This window comes from Molossus molossus, unplaced genomic scaffold (assembly GCF_014108415.1).
Source record: "Molossus molossus isolate mMolMol1 unplaced genomic scaffold, mMolMol1.p scaffold_m16_p_6, whole genome shotgun sequence".
NCBI classification, from domain to species: domain Eukaryota; kingdom Metazoa; phylum Chordata; class Mammalia; order Chiroptera; family Molossidae; genus Molossus; species Molossus molossus.
The window spans coordinates 12,203,301-12,220,739 of record NW_023425399.1 but is presented as its reverse complement, the minus strand read 5'-3'; the positions used below and the strand labels follow the sequence as shown (position 1 = coordinate 12,220,739).

General features: G+C 37.0%; 1 protein-coding gene across 2 annotated transcripts in view; it reads left to right on the top strand.

Annotated features, from left to right (window-relative positions):
* Positions 1 to 17,439, top strand: part of STK4 (serine/threonine kinase 4) — a 92,100-nt gene that overhangs the window by 35,538 nt on the left and 39,123 nt on the right. For both annotated transcript variants that reach the window (XM_036245209.1, XM_036245210.1), the window contains one exon: positions 15,549 to 15,706. In XM_036245209.1, coding sequence (XP_036101102.1) covers positions 15,549 to 15,706 — 158 coding nt within the window. The remainder of the gene's footprint in view (positions 1 to 15,548; positions 15,707 to 17,439) is intronic.

The following is a 17,439-nucleotide window of genomic DNA, read 5'->3' as shown; positions in this document are numbered from 1 at the left end:
CCCCTTTATTAAGTTGTTGAGGGACAGGACTGAGGCTCCTGTTCTAGGGTCTGTGTTGCCAAGCCTCAGCCTACATGAACATAAATTTCCTTGCTGGTTGTTTGAATAATATGTTTCCCCAGGATTTTCAGAAGCAAAGGTAGATTATTTTCAAAAGGGGTCTGCCTCTGTTGATAGGTTAATGATGTTGTTACATGAGGGAGTATGTTTTGGTTGTATATATCTGAATCTACAGTAAAGAATCAGATTGCAGCCCTGGCTAGTTTGGCTTAGCCGTTAGAGCACCAGCCCAAGGACTGAAGGGTCACAGGTTTGATTCTAGTCAAGAGCATCTACCTGGGTTGCAGGTTTGATCTCCGGCCCTGGTCAAGGTCATGTGGGAGGTAACCAGTCAATGTATCTAACACATCGATGTTTCTCTCTCTTCCTCCCTCCCTTCCATTCTTTCTAAAATGTCAATGGGAAAATATTCTTGGGTGAGAATTAACAACAACAAAAAAAGGATCAGATTGCAGTTGTAGGGAGGAGATTAGAGTGGGGTGAGATTTGATTGCTTTATAAGACACATTCAGAACACCTGTAAGAACCATGGCCCACAATACTTTGAAAACATATGTCTGGATAAAATATCAGTTTCAGGATTTTGGAAAGTTTCTGTTATGTGTTTATGTTTGTGTGATTTTTGTTTTTGATAAGGGCTATCGAAGAATATTATTTGCCCCCAAGAACAGAAGGACATATTCTTGAAGTGACGTGAGAGATTCTGTCAGTGTTAGGATCAGTGTACTTCCTCTGGCCAGTAGGGGGAGCTCTGCAATAGGTTATGAGTTAAAAATGTGTTCCCATTTGTTTTCTCAAATCTTTCTATGGTAGGCTTTATTCAAGATTAAAACCACTATTTATTTTTAAATCTATTTTAAGTAACCACAGCAACACTAAGGGCAATGTCTTTATTTTATTTAGGTAGAAGTTTGGATACCTCATACTTGGCAAAGTTCAAATAAGACTGAAGCCAGCCAAAACCTGTCAAAACTTGTCAAAATAGTTTAAATTTTTCTTCTCTCTTCCCAGATTTCTCAGAATTCTTAACCAGAATTGATGTTTTCTATATGTATCATGGTACCATGCATATAGTTTTGAAACTTTCATCATATAAAATGACTCTAACCAAGTAGTTGAAAGATTTAAAAAACAAAACTTCAAATTCTAGTGCAGAACTGACTTGGGGAAATTATTTTATGTATCAAAATAAATATTAATAATGGCATCTTATTGCTTTTATTGCCTAGCCTCTTTGATTTTCTTTTTCTTTTTTTTTTTATCCTCACCCAAGGACATTTTTCGATATTCTGTTCAGACAGAGTGGGATGGGGAGAGAGAGAGAGAGAGAGACATCGACGTGAAAGGGACACATTGAGTGGTTGCCACCCACACAACCCAATCAGGGCCGGGGACAAACTGCAACCAAGGTACATGCCCTTAGCAGGAACCGAACCCGCGTCTCTCCGGACCACAGGCCGACGCTCTATCCACTGAGCAAAACCGGCCAGGTTGCCTCTTTGATTTTCATCTAATTCACTTCCATGTTGTCTCTATAAGAGTCTAACACTTTCTTTGAGAATAGCCTTTTCCTTCCTTTTCTTTTTTTACTGATTTATGGTAGTTCTTTGTGTTAGATACTAATTTTTTTTGTCTGTTATGTGCATTGTAAATATTTTCTTCCAGCTTGTGACTTGTACTTTTAATTTTGCAGGGTATTTTCTTAGAAAGTAACTTGTATTTTCATGAAACTACATTTCTTATACAGTATGCTTTTTGTGTATCTATCTAAAATAAATTCTCCCTTCCCACAGATTACTCTTTGAAATTTAGATCATTATTCTTCTATATACTTTTTAGCTATAGTATATAAAATTTCATAAAATAACACTGGGATTTGGACTGAATTGCATTGAATACATAGATTAGTTAGGCAGGTTTACCATTTTTATGATGTTAATTCTTCCTGTTAATGAACATGTCTTATCTTTTTATCTCTTTGGCTTATTTCTTCTATCCTTAGATAACTTCATAAGTTTATCCACAAAAGTGTTTTAGATCTTTTTGTTAAATTGATTTTTTTGTTTTGTATTGTTTTATCTGTTCTTCAGAGGTTTTTTGTTTGTTTTTATGAAGGCTGTCTTATTGTCTGTGAGTTACTCTTTTTCTTTTTGATCTCTCTCTCTCTCTCTAGATAGATAGATAGATAGATAGATGTGTGTGTGTGTGTATGTGTGTGTGTGTGTGTGTGTGTGTGTGTGTGTGTATATATATGTATATATATATATTTTTTTTTTTTTTGGTCTTACTAAGATCTCCAGTACGGTTTTAAATAACAGAGGTGATATTGGCATTGTTGTCTTATTCCTCACCTTAAAGAAAGTCCTTCTAATGTTTTACCGTTAAGTCTGATTCTGCAGCAGAATTTGGTATAGATACCCATTATCAGGTTAAAGAAACTCTTATCTATTTCTAGTTTCAGAGATTACGTTTTTTAATCAAAGTTGGTGTTAAATCGTATTGTTTTTTGAGTTGAACACTCAGCTGTTTAATTTTCCTGCTTACTAATGTATTCAATTAACATTGTCATTTTCCCTCTAAGTTCTGTTTTAGCTGCATCGCATAAGTTTTGTATGTGGTACATTGTAAATCTTTTTTCCCAACTTGTGGTGCTTTGTGCTTTTTACATATTTCTTTTGTAATACATGAATTAGTCAGAAGTGCCTTTTAAAAATCAAATGTGTGAATTTTAAAAGCTGCTTATTTTTTGCCCTGGCTGGTTTGGCTCCGTGGGTAGAACATCGGCCTGAGCACCAGAGGGTCTTGGGTTTGATTTCCAGTCAAGGGCACATATCTGGGTTGTTTGGGGGGCAACCTTTCGATGTCTCTCTCTCACATCAATGTTTTTCTCCCCTCCCCCCCCCTTCTATCTAAAAATCAGTAATGGTCTGTATGATAGTTCTTAGTATTTTTTTGAGACATTTGTTTTCTAGCCTGTCAGTAATACCGTTTCTGATATTGTTATTTTGTGTTATCAAGACTCACAGTGTGCTGATAAACAGACAAGGTTTTGTAAGCGAGTTAGCCAGATTGATGGAAGGATAAAGCAAATGTAGTGAAATGTTACTATTTGAGGAATCTGGGTGAAGGGTAGTCATTGCAACTTTTTTGTACCTATGGAATTATGTCAACATGTTGCATTAAATGATTTTCAGTCCATGGTTTTCAGTTTTTAGAAATATGTCTCAAGAGGCTAATTTGGGATAGCTTATAAATTGAAAGGGTTTCACTTAAGAGTTTTCTAATAAAGTGATACCTTAAGATTGTTGGTTTTTACTAACTGATTCAGGTATTATTCCTGTCATTAATATTGATAGAAATATGTGCTTCAGAAAATCAAGCATATCACAGAGGTTTAGGAAGATGTTAATTAGTATTACTATATGTAATTCTAAGTAATCTATTGGGTACTGAATGCCATTAGTACTGTGAAAATAAGGACATTTTGTAGCTATTGTCTCCTGTGCATTATATATTAAAATATATGTAGGTTTTGTTGGTGTGTCTTAATATGCAGAAAAGTAGTTTTACCATTTCAGTCTCAAGCAAATATCTTTTTTAAAAGAAGAGAATTTCTCCTGTGTTTTATTTGATCATTGTTAAATAGGTTGTTAATATTTAGGAGCCAAAATGAGAACTTCTAGTTCTATACCAGAAATATAGAAGGAATCCAACCTTTCCAAAATTAAAAATATTTTGGTAAATAAAGTATATTACATTATCTCTATTCGGTAAATAAAGTATATGCTTTAATAATACTTTATATATAAAGTATATTTGAAAACAAAAACAAAAAGATTTTTTTTCAGAGGCAGCGATAAAAAAATCTTGGAGCAACTAAGATAGCCTGATTTGCAAAAATTTATAGTTTAGTAGTGAAATGCTGTTGCCTCAGATGAGGAAATGACAGGCCAAAGGATGGATGGCCACTTAAAACAGTATGTATCCATCTACTGAAGATTTGACATGCAGTTCTCCCTCCCAGGGCTCACTGGCTATATGATTCATGGCTTCTCGTCCTTGTCCTTCCGGCATGCCAGGGGATGCATAGCAGTCAGTTCCCCCTCCTGTCCCCAGGCTGTGAGGCCAGGGCCGGCAGAACATGGACGACTGAATTGAAAGGTTGTTTCCACTGACTCAGAGCCTTTCAAATGTGACTCAGTGAATTAAAGGGAGTGAGTGGATGGTTTCTCTTTAAAACATGCACTCTATTCATAGATTTCTGATTTTTATTCTAGAGCACTTGCCACATTCATCTCTTTGAAATAGAACTTTAAATCATAGTGGCATAATTATGTTAGGGTAACTCAGAAGCGTGTTCTAGGTAAATTCCTATGATGATACTAAGGTAATAAAAATAATCGGTATTGTAGATCCCCAGAAGTCCGAAGTCTCATGAAGACTCCTGTTGTTGCTCTGAGTTTCCTCACGTTCAAACCAAAGTCCAGGCTCTTGTTGAAGTGATTTTATTTCACCACCATCCATCAGATACTAATTTCAGAGCTGCATAAGATGGACATTCTTGACTCATAGCCTATTTTCTTTCCACCTGCAGTTGTTTGAAGGGGATTGTTATAACATTGCCTCTCTTGTGTGTTATCTGTCTCATTCTCTGGGACTCAGATAATAGCATTTGGAAGGACGGTAAATAGAACATAAAGGACTGCAGGTATTTTAACACTTCTTTTACCACAATAGGCTTACTGTCTAATTTCTGATCTTCAAGATGTTTAAAGCTATCATCAGAGCATATTAAGTGTTCACGTATCCTTGCCACTCAAGTCAGCATCAATCGAGAGTTTCAGATAGCACTTGTGTAGTTATACCTACCAAAGCTCAAACTTAAAACAGCTAGTTTTATTAGAATCATATCTCTGAGTAAGAGCAAGAGAAAGAAAAAGGCATAGAGAAAGAACAGTAATTTGTGGAATCAGTAATTTGGTTCGAAACTTGGCTCAGAGTCAGCTTGGGCAAATTATTTCCTTTCTCGAGCCTCAGTTTCCTAGTCTGAAAAAGTGGGCCATAAAAGTTCCTACTTTGTATGGTTGTGAAGATGATACAAGATAATATATGTAAATACTTAGCATAGAAATGCTCAAAAGTGATGGGTAGTTTATTAGTTATATGGGTCTTTGAATGTATGACAGTGGCATTAATTTAATTGGACCTAAAATATCCTTGAACCAGGGCCACTTTTTAGTGTCCTGATTCCTTTTCTCTTGCCAGTTAGGTTTTTAGTTTTCACTCTTGGTATTAGTGATGCTTTGTAAATGCCACCTCTGTGTCTGAACACTGGCATGAAAATGGTAAAACTAAAGGAAGGTCACTTGTCAGTTTCAGTAACTTTTAAAAAATGTGCTGAGGAGGGGGGGAGAGGGAGAGAGAGAGAGAGAGAGAGAAAGTCTTTGTAAATAAGATGATAGATGTTCTGAGAATCTGTTAAATAGCTCAAAATACAAGATGGCAGATTTTAAAGAAGGCTAGACTTCGGATCCACATGAGCCTTCCTTTGTAGAGTTTTAAACTCTTATCTTAATACTGTGGAATGTGTTACTGACTGGAATTTTTTCCATTCCTGAAAGAAGTCACTGTCGTTCACTGGGCATTTATCAAAAGCTCCCTCCTGGGTGAGATTTACAATAGAAACGCAGACATCTTGGTCCCGAGACTTTTCTCACAGTTGCACAAATAATTCAAGGTCATCATGCCAGAGTGGAGACTAGATCCTAATTGTTTGTGCAGTTTTTCTAATTGTGTCCAGATGTTGGGCCCACTTTTTATCTTTGGAAACCACTAACATTCTTGATTCTTTTGGAATGAGCCAAAAAGCACAGACTCTTGGTGCCTGAAAATTCTTTCAAAACACCCTGCCAGACCACATGTTAGGATATGAAAGTACCAGATCGCAGTGTAACTTGGGCAAAAGGCTCAAGACCTATATTTTGGGGATGATAAGGTGCTTCATCATAGTTCAGTGAAGGCAAGCCAAGAGAAGGCAGTCATGTGATTGTGATGAAGAGCAAAGGAAAATGAGTCCCAAAAGATATACTTTGACTCTCATGCCTAAGAGGCAGCTAACTCAATTTCAGTCCTTTAGGGGAATATATTTCTCTGTTGCTCTTAGCTGCATTGACCTGTTTGCTCCTCTTGTTCAGTGAGAAAATAGAGATGCAGTTTGATAAATTTAAATAGATCTATAAGCAGAAAGTAGATGATCCTTTTAAGTGTTTATGTTCTAAAACTATCACTTGGAATCAGTATTTGTTAAAAAATAATTATTTCATAACAAGCAAGAAATATTTGTTAGGTAGTCACTGTGTGTCATTAGTGTGTACTGTACCAAAACCAACTGAGACATTTATCGCTGATGGGGAATTTATAGGGTCAAAGGGGAAGATGACAGTTGTTATGATCGTTTTCTAATATTTATGGAGTGCCTATTATACTGTACCTGTTCTTTCTACTTGTTTGTATCAATGAAGCATCACCTAGGTGCTTCAGATGGTGGCATTTGATGACGGCATACCTTAGTTAAGGTTATAGGACCTCTACATACGAAGGTAATATAATCCTGGGCCAAGTGCTGGGTAAGTAGTATAGAAAAGTGTTAAAGAATTTGTAAGAAGGAATACAAAGTCTTGGAGATACAGAAAAGCCAGGGAGGATATTCCAGGCAGGCACAATGTCAGAAAGGTAGGAAAAAACATTGATAATCTGTGTGGCTGAAGTGGATGCTGACCAGATGGTGGAGAACACCGAATGCCAAAGTAAGGAGTTTGAGCTTGATTCTGTTGGTAATAGTGTAGTATAAGGACATTTTTATCAGAAAAGTGATATAACAGTGTTTTTTCAGAAGAGTCAGTGGAAAGACCAGAAAAGGTGAGGCGAATTAGGAAATTGTTAAAATAACAAAGGTATGGGTTATTTTCACCTGTATGTTTTCAGATGTGCTGCCTCCATTCCTCCATTCCTCTGGTTAGTAACCCTTAGAAATGTGGATTTCAATCTCTGAGTTCATATACGATGGCTCACCAGATTAAAGAACGAGAGTACCATTGCCGGGAAGTCAGGTCAGTTTACAGAGAGGCACTTACCCAAGCTGGTTAACTGGCAGAGTTATTTCAGTTGGGCTCCAGGTAATTTTATAACTTGTGATTCCAGTAATTCTTAGTGGTTTTAAAGGAACATTTATGGCCACACACAGAAACTTGAAGAATAACTTGTGTAATTAAATGAGTTAATACATGTAGGGTCCCACTAACAAAAACAAAACCAGAAACCACACACACATAGTAAATGTTAGATTGAAAAACAAAACAAGTGACCTTATGATAAGGCATATTATTCTGAGGAAGAAAAAAAACGTCTTGAGGGATTGCTCAGGTTTTTTTTTTTTTTGCAAATACGCATGTGTGAAACCGAGAAGAAAATGCAGGCTCTGTCCAGTTTTCTAGTTTAAAACAGACTTAATTACTGTTAAGGTAGAAAAGAGTTATTATTGTAGAAATTAGGAGAGAGTAGGTTGACCATTGTGTTTGACAGTGACAGTCTTAAAAATGAAAGTTTAGTATGAAAGGGTATAAAGTTTATGAATTTTTTTTATTTATCCTCACTCCAGGACATTTTTCCATTTTTTATTCAGATAGAGTAGGAAGGAAAGAGAGAGAGAGAAACTTCGATGTGAAAGGGACACATCGAGTGGCTGCCACGCACACAGCCAACCAGGGCCAGGGACAAACTGCAACGGAGGTACATGCCCCTAGGGGGAAACGAACCCCGGTCTCTCCAGACCACGGGCCAATGCTCTAACCGCTGAGCCAAACCGGCCAGGGCGAAAGGGTATAAAGTTTAATGTCTAGTAGATGGTCATTCCAAAGGAGAAAAGGGACTTCAGGCATTGGTCAAGCCCCTCCCAGTCAGGATGACCTTGGCATTGTGCTGTAGCTCATGTGAATCCAGAAATAAAAGCAAAAGTAGAGGAAAGAGGTCCTGCTGATTTTTAAAATTGAGTCATTGATATATAATTTGCATATCATATACCATTTAAGTGTGCAATTCAGTGATTTAACACTCCTGAAGTTTTAACTAAGGACTGTTTTTCTAAAACTGCCATTGCTTCTACTTTAGAATTTTGTTTAAAATGAAGAGAATAGTCTGGCTAGTGTAGCTCAGCGGTTGAGCGTCAACCTATACACCAGAGGTTGCTGGTTTGATTCCCAGGCAGGACATATGCCCAGGTTGTGTGCCCAATCCCCAGTGGGGGGCATGGAGGAGGCGGCCAGTCGATGTTCTCCCTCATTGATGTTTCTGTCTCTCTCTTCCTCTCCCTCTAAAATCAATACAGGAAAAAAATTTAAATAAAATAAAGAGAATATACTTTCACTAATTTTTCCTACTGTGCCAACAGAAGGTCTTATTTAAATACACATCTTCATATCCATGAGGTTGCTGAGGTAGTGTTTAGGACTTTTATTAAGTCAGTGAGTATAAGGAGATCTACACTGTTAAAAGTGTTATAAACAGCTCTCAGTGCATTGTGTATGTAGCCTGAGTCCATCCAGGATGACTGTACCCAATTTTCACGTCATGCTATGGATAAATATGCACTGGAAAATAAACCAGAGAACCACAATATATCTTACATTGTATAAACAGTGTTTTGTAGATAACTTTCCATTTTTCCCAAAAGGCTGATATATTTCAATATTTTGATTACATTCATGTTAATTTTTACTTGGCAGAGGTAACCTAACCAACTACCATTATGTTTTGGTACTAAGGGATATACATTTCAATAAAGTTATTGAAATGCAAAAAAATAAAGGAAAATGTGCAATTCAGTGCTTGTTAAGTGTATTTACAGAGTTGTGCAACCACCACCATAATGTAGTTTTAAAATTTTTATTATTTTTAAATTGAGATGTAATTCACATATAAAACTCACCACTTTAAAGTTGCAATTCTGTGGATTTTAGTGTATTAACAAGGTTATGCAACCATAACCACTGTTGGATTCCAGACATTTTCATCGCCCCCAAAAGAAACCTCAATCCTGTTAGCATTCACTTCTTATTCTCCCTTTCCCCTATCCTCAAGCAACCATTCATCTGCTTTCTGTCTCTTTGGCTTTGCCTGATTTGGGCATTGATCAGTGGAATCAGACAAATATGGCCTTTATGTCTGGTTTCTTTCACTAAGTTGAATGTCTTCAAGGTTTATCCATTTTGTAGCATATATCAGTATATCATTCCTTTTTACGGCTGAATACTATTCCATTGTGTGTTTTGTTTACAACCTAATTTTAGAACATTTGATAACTCCCAAAAGAAACTTCATATCCTTTAGGAGCCGCTTACTATTTCACCTACTTGTCCCAACCCTGTAGCCCTAGGCAGCCACTAACCTTCTTTCTGTCTCTACAGATTTGCTTATTCTGAACATTTCATATAAATACAATGATAGAATATGTGATATTTTGGTGAATATGTGAATATGGCTTCTTTTATTTAGCATAATGTTTTTGAGGTTCATCTACGTTGTGTATCAGTATTTTACTCCTGAATAATAGTCCACTGTGTGGATATACCACATTTTATTTATTAATGCATCTGTTGATGGCCATTTGGGTTCTTCTGCTTTTATATGGCATTTTTCAAAAGGAAATAAATATAGGCTACAGTTGCTTATGAATTCACCCCTTTGTCTGTGGGCTTAGACAGAATGTCCATTTAGCTTGCCAGATGCTGCTTACAAAGAAAAATGGGCCAGTCCTAGTATAGGAATTCATGTATTTTCTCCATCAGATAAAACAATCCAAGCAAGACATGCCTATTTTCAAAGTTTGACTTCTCTGCTCTCCCTATGGCTTCAGGTTTCTGGTATTATCATTCAACTGAACGTCTTCATTTCTTGGGATACACCTGAAAAAATGCCCTAGCTCACATTGGAACAAAAAGCTCACCGGCCAGCTGAAGCCCTGGGGACAGCATTGCCTTTAATCAGCTTGGAATGATCCTCTTACGCTTTCAGTACTGACAGGCTGTTGTCCAGCACACTTGATCATCTAACTCAAAAGTGCTGAAAGAAAAGTTCGTAGATAAGGTTACTGGGAAAATTCCATTCCCCTGCTCTTTCTACACTCAACTTAATGCAATTCTGACATGTCAAGAATTTTCATTTTGATTTTAGAGAAGTTGCAATAGGAGATGCAGCTAACCAGACTTAAAACTTGATGATGAGGGTTCATAGACTACCCTTGATGATAACTAGCCGTGAAATCGTGGGCAAATTTCTCATAAGAAATAAGGTGGAAGTAACAATACATCCCTCAAAAGACTTGAGGATTAAGTGAAATAGTACAGTGTCTAGCACTTGGTAGGTGCCTAATAAGTGCACGTTTTCTTCCCTCCGCTTATTTATATGGTGGTAATGAAGTTGTGATGAGAATATCATATGAAAGCAAGTGTTCTCATTTTTTCATGTCAACAGTGATAGAAATTAGACAAATGATTATATCCTAGCTTAACGGACACATTCCTTTGATTTTATTATGTCATGTTTTATTTGTTTATTTTAAAAGATTTTTTTTAAATGGATTTTTGAGAGAGAGAGAAAGAGGAAGAGAGACATCGATGTGAGAACAGAACATCAATTGCCTCTTGCACACCTCATTCTGGAGATCGAACCCATAACCTGGGCATGTACCCTGTCCAGGAATCAAACCAGCAACCTTTCAGTATACAGGATGGTGGCCAACTAACTGAGCAACACTAGTCAGGGCATTTATGCCATGTTTTAGAATTAGATCAAAGAAAAGTTATCTTTAGTGTTTTATCCCTGGTTTAAAGACTTGGATTTCTAAAACCCACCAGTATTGTACCCAAAAGGAATTAATGAAGCACTATAGAAGTATATAGAATTAATTATACAATTTTTATTATTAGATATGATGCTTTCTGAATAAAGTGTCTTTATGGTTTTTTAAATAACAGTTCCACAGAACATATTTTAAATTGCCTGTTAGTTCTATCTAGAAGTTACCATTTTTGTTGACGAATTCTTATCAATAATTTTTCTGTGCATATATAAAGATAGATGGATATACAGACATAAAATGAAGAAGTACTGAGGAGATACTGATGTTTGATATATGCAAGTGTTTGATATACTCTTAAACATTAAGTGTGTATTTTGTAAGACAGGAGCTATTCTGCGTGTGTGTATTTCCTAAGAAAGGGTATTCTCTTTGTTACCATTATACAGTTTCAAGTGGGGATTTTTCTAAAGAAGAGCTCTCCCTTCTCCTTCCAATCTTCTTCACTTTCAAATTATTACTCTGAGCTCATGGATTCTTTTTATTCAGTTTAATCTTTTGATGCTCACTCAGAGTATCCCAAAATTTACCAGTGGAGCCTCTCAAGGTGGCTCCTGTATCCTATTGAAATGTCCCCATCAGTTTTTGAATACTTGCTTGCTTTTTTGACACAAAAGATGTCCAGGCCCATTTTATACTTTTTCTGCCCTAGACCTGGAATGAGCTATTTCTCTTAAGCCTTAGTTCCTTTGAGTGGGGAATGGTCTTTAGAAACCAAGATCTGAGCCCTAGGTGTGCTCATTGGAATCGGGTATTGTTGCTTCAGAGCCTTTAATGAAAAGAGCTCAGAATTTATTTTTAAAAATAAATTATGAGTTCATGCTAATACTTGCAGTTCAAATATAACACCACAGGATTCTTCTGTTCCTTCTCCTGTTTCATATTTTGGTATTTAGATACTGCCCGATCTCCTTTGTAGGGCTTGTACTATTTTGCAGTCCAGTTCAATAGTGTAGGAAAGTGCATATCCCCATACCCTTACCAACAAATAGAGTTAACAGGCCTTAGACATTTTGCCAATCTAAAATGTAAGCAGTTGCATCTCTGAGTAGTTTTGATTTTTCTTATTATGAGTGAACCTAAACATTAAAAAAAAAAATTTAAGGGCTAATTGGGTATCTTTGTGTACATACTATCTTTTCAAGTCTTCAGCCCCACCACCCCATTTTTGGTCTTCTCTTCCTTGATTTTCAAAGTTCTTTACGTATTTAGGAATTTATCAGTCTGATATATAAAGAACTCTTAGATTTTTAAAAAAGAAGATTCTTTTAAAAATTATGGTGTTTGCTGCAAATATTTTCTTCTAATTCATCATTTGTCTTGGCTTATAGTGTATGTGTGCTTATTAATTTTTTAAAAATGTGTGATGTTCACACAAAAGGTTTTCATCTATTCATTTTTTATTGCATCTGGGTTTTTGCCCTAGTTAGCCTTTTCCACACCCAGTTTTAAATGTATTCACACATGCTTTCTTCTAGTACTTGTGGTTTCCATTTTTACAATTAGAGCTCTTCTCCATTTGGAGTGTTTCTGGTTTAAGGTATGAGGTGTGGATCCAATTTAATCTTTTTCCAGATAGCCATCCAGTTGATTGGACGGCCATGTGGACTTTCTATTTTGTTTCCAGACTTTCTGTTCTGTTCAACTGGTCAAGGTATCTAGGAAGGATATTTTGTATAAAAGCACACTGAATACTTCATATGTCAGCGGTTGCTTGGCTGGCTCAAGGGGGCTCTCTGAACACTCCTTTTTGATACGTAGGATTATGTGTAGGCTTGCTGCAGAGTTAGTGGTCTGATCAGAAGGATTTCGCTTCCTGACTTGTCAACAAATCCCAACACTCCCATTGTTACAAGTTTTATTCTGTTGGAGCTTCTTCAGAACTATATTATAGACACATAAAATTAACTTAAAAATTAGACAGTAAGCCCTGGCGGTTTTTCTCAGTGGTTAGAACATCAGCCTGTGGACCAGAGAGACCTGGGTTCAGTTCCCGCTAAGGGCACGTACCTCGGTTGTGGTTTGTCCCCAGCCCTGGTTGGTCATGTGGGTGGCAGCCAGTCGATGTGTCTCTTTCATGTCGATGTTTCTCTCTCTCTTCCTCTCTCTCCCTCCCACTCTATCTGAACAAAAAAATGGAAAAATGTCCTCGGGTGAGGATAAAAAAAAAAATTAGACAGTAAGCCTGAAAAGCGTTTAACATCATACCTAGAACAAACAAGAAAACACATATTCAGCACATACTCATTGACTGGTCTTAGCAAATGTTGTGGTTAATTCCTAATAAGTGAAGAGGCAAACAAACAGTGAAGTAAGCTATTGGTAACATCTGGAAGTGGGCGAATCTGGGGTTGGCAGTGGAGATAGTGAGTCAGTGACAAGTGTCTCAGAGGCAGTAAGGGTGCTGGCTTGAAACTGGACTAGGCAAGGTCAGGAGATAAGATTGCAAGGAACAAGGGTGCCAGGCGGGAAACACTTGCTGTTCTTTCCCCCTCCTTCTCCTCCTTCAGCTTCTCTTCATCCTCCATCCCCTCCCCCCTTCCTTCTCTCCCTCCTGCATCTTCTTCATGAATTTATTGGCATGCTATTTGGATATCACAGAACGATGCTCAGAAATAGGATGAAACCAAGGCATCTTTTTTAAAATTATTTTTCAGTTACAGTTTACATTCAGAATTATTTTATATTAGTTTCAGGTGGTGTACACATAGTTGTTAGACATTTATATAACTTCAGAAATGCTTCCCCCAATATTACTAGTACCCACTGGCACCATACATAGCCCATCCACTTCTTAAGGCTCTGAACCTTCGTGTTTTTCCCTGGTTCCTGGGGAAAGGGCTATATAGACCCACATGTTCACGGAAAGCACTAAATAAAGACTGTCATTCCCAGTATTGCACTGCTAAGCATAGGCACAGAGCCACTTCAACATGTGAAATAGGTACACTAAGCTAGCTAGGTTTTTAAGTCATGCCAGTAAAATAATTCTTTTTGCTATTGTTACTAGTTGTAACTAGTAACTGCTATCCTCTGCTCTGATATGCTAACTGCGGTTACATAACTGCCCTGCTCTGTAACTGCGGATGGTTTGAGGTCCAACCTGAGAATGTCTTTCCTGACCACCCCAGCTTGCAAGATTTCTCCATCTTCTGGGCAGTTGTAACTCTTATAATCAGTATTTAATACGTATCTTGTACTATCCTCTTTTAAAAAATATTTAAAAGAACTATGTATGGTGTCAAATGGGTACTAGATTTATCGGGGTGACCACTTCATAAGTTATATAAATCACTGGGTTGTACACTCAAAACTAATATAATATTGCACGTAACCTATAATTGAAAAGTAAAAATTATTTTTATTATTTATTAATTTGTTTTTGTTACAGATGTTTCTCCTTTTTCCCCCATTGACACCCTCCTCCCCATCCCCCCCACCCCATCCCCAGCTTTATTGTCTATGTCCATTGGTTATGCATACATGCATCTAAGTTCTGTGGTTTACCTCTCCCCCGCAACACCCTCTCCTCTGAGGCTTGTCAGTCTGTACCCCACCTCTATGTCTCTGGGTCCATTTTGTTCATCAGTTTGTTTGGTTCATTATATTCCACAAATAAGTGAGATCATGTGATATTTGTCTTTCTCTGCTTGGCTTGTTTCGCTTAGCATAATACTCTCCAGGTCCTTCCGTACCATCTCAAAGGATAAGAGATCTTTCTTTCTTACAGCTGCATAGTGTTCCATTGTGTACATGTACCACAGCTTTTTTATCCACTTATCTACCCATGGACACTTGGAAAAGTAAAAATTATTTAAAATAAAAAAGGAAACTGTTTTAAAAAAGTAAATACAATCACACTAACAGAGATAAGTCCTGTTAACATTTTGGTATATTTTATTTCAGTCTTTTTATTTTCTCTCCTGTGTGTGTGCTTTTATAGATTTTATATCAAACTGTATATATTGTATCCTATTTTTCCCTTAACTTTATCATAAACCATTTGTAAATAGTATTTTAAAAGCTATGTTATATGTTATGTTATATGGAGTAGATTGTGATTTGCTTATATTTTCTTTTTCAGGCTTATTTTTCTCATTAGTCCAATTGAGATTATCAAGGGAACTCACTCTGCTGAATCAGTCCCCTTTTCCTGCTGCAGTGCCTGTAGACAACATTGTCTATGTAGATGATTAATAGATATTTTTGCTTGCTCCTCTTTTTTCAGTCTAATATTACAGGAACTATTTGCTATAGGAGACCCAAAAATATTTTTTGCACGTTACTCAGAGTCATTGTGTTTCCCAAGTATTTCCACTTAGAAAAAGGGACCCTGAGGAAACCTTTGCATGTATTTGGGGGAGGGGGCTGTAATCCTCTGGAATTGTATGAGAAATATTTTCAGTGAACATTTGTGTATTTTCTTATAGTTTTCATTAGATTTTTGAAGTCCTTATCTAACAAAGAGGTATGGATTCAGAGGCTGGAGCCCATCTGGATGGTGATAGATCTATTTATTAAACTTATCTGAAATCTGAGGTATTATATTTTACCTTTTCTTCTTCTTGGTTTTCAGGAAGGGATGAGACCATGCAACCTACAAAACCATCTTTCCTTGAATACTTTGAACAAAAAGAAAAGGAAAATCAGATCAACAGCCTGGGCAAGAGTGTACCTGGCCCACTGAAGAACTCTTCGGATTGGAGAGTACCACAGGATGGAGACTATGAGTTTGTAAGTAGTGTCGGAAGTACATGGTTATGTGTGCTGGGGACAGCGATTTGAAATACACACAGCCAGTTTTGTCATCTCACTGAAAGTGCCCGAGCACTTTCCGGCGGGGTTCAGGTCTCCTGCGACCACCCCTGGAAGCAGCCTCTGGGCTGAGGGCCTTGGGTTGACAACAACCTCATTTTGACTGACATTTGAGCAGTTCTGGCTCTCCTAGTTAGTAGCATCTTTTTTGCTTTAAAAAATCCTTTATTTACTTGCCATTTTTCTTCTGTTGAGTATGAACTTGGTAAAAGAAACATTCAGTCATCAAATGAAAATGCTCTGTCTTTAGTAGTTTGTTTGAGATTGTGAGGTTTTATTTAAGAATTGGACTGGAGGGCAGTTAATGCTGTTTTGTAGTATCTTTGTTGTTTTGCTAACCATTATCCTAATTTTAGGCTCTCTGCGAGGATTCTTCTGAATTTAGCCCACGGATGAATATTAAGTTGTTCCAAAGTTTCTTATGAAAAACTGGGTGTGTTTTTTCCTTTTTCTGCTGTGGAACATTCTCCCTCAGCCACAGACACTTGTTAATGTTCCCAGAGATTTAATGAGTAGAGGCAATAAAAATTTGGGGGGTGGGGAAAGCAAGCTAAGGAGTGTACATTCCTTTTCTGAATATTTTAGAAAAGTATTTTTTCTTTAGGAATATTTAATTTTTACATTTTTCTTTTTTAAAAAATTTTACATTGTTAAATTCTGTCATAATTCTGTTGTTGATTATAGGAGCTTAGCTTAGGCGTTATATTTGGATTCTGAGAGGCCCTTCTAGTTCTGGCTTTCCACTGCCCTACTGACTGGCTTAGAGGAAATGATGCCTTTTCTTCCATAACATAATCTCTACTTTTGTAGAGTGGCAAGAATGTCATACAGCTAATGAAGGAGATCTTTTGAGGACCAGAAAGCTCACCTGAGGTTATTTAACTAATAAGTCACTGAACCCCTGTTAGAACTCAAGTTCATTTGTTTTATCATCTATTTGTTCTTTATTCATGTGTTTATTCATCATCTGCTATGCATCTGTCATTACTATCTATTTGTCCACTCATTTATTTATTAGTGTGTTTGAGTACCAGTGTGTGCTTTACCTTTTTCTAGAAATATGGTAGTGAATAGAACAGCCCAAAATCCATTTCCCATGGGGGTTTCATTCTAGAAGATGTAAAATATTTAGTGTGTCAGGTAGTGGTAAGTGTTGTAGAAAATACAAAGCAGGAAAGGGAGATTGGTGGGGTAGGGGGGTGGAGAGAGAGAGAGGTTAGGGGAGGGAGAGGGTGGGGCAGGGAGAAAGAGAGAGAAAAAAATAACCATTTAAAATAAAGAGTTAAGAAAGTTCTCAGGCCACACCCCCAACACAATGCATTGGAATCTCTGGAGACAGGTAGCACTCATTAATCTGTTTCAACCTACTTATGCATGATTCTAACCCACTGAAGTCATATGGGTTTCTTCTTTCTTTCCAATTAGATGCTCTTGAAAATCAGAGATAAGGATGTATTTATATTTTATTAGTATTGCATGATATGTATGTATGTATGTATGTATGTATGTATGTTTTAATCCTCACCTGAGGATATTTTTTACATTTATCTTCAGACAGAGTGGGAGGGAATGAGGGAGGGAGGGAGGGAGAGAGGAGAGAGAGAGAGAGAGAGAGAGCGAGAGAGAGAGAGAAACATCGATGTGAAAGAGTG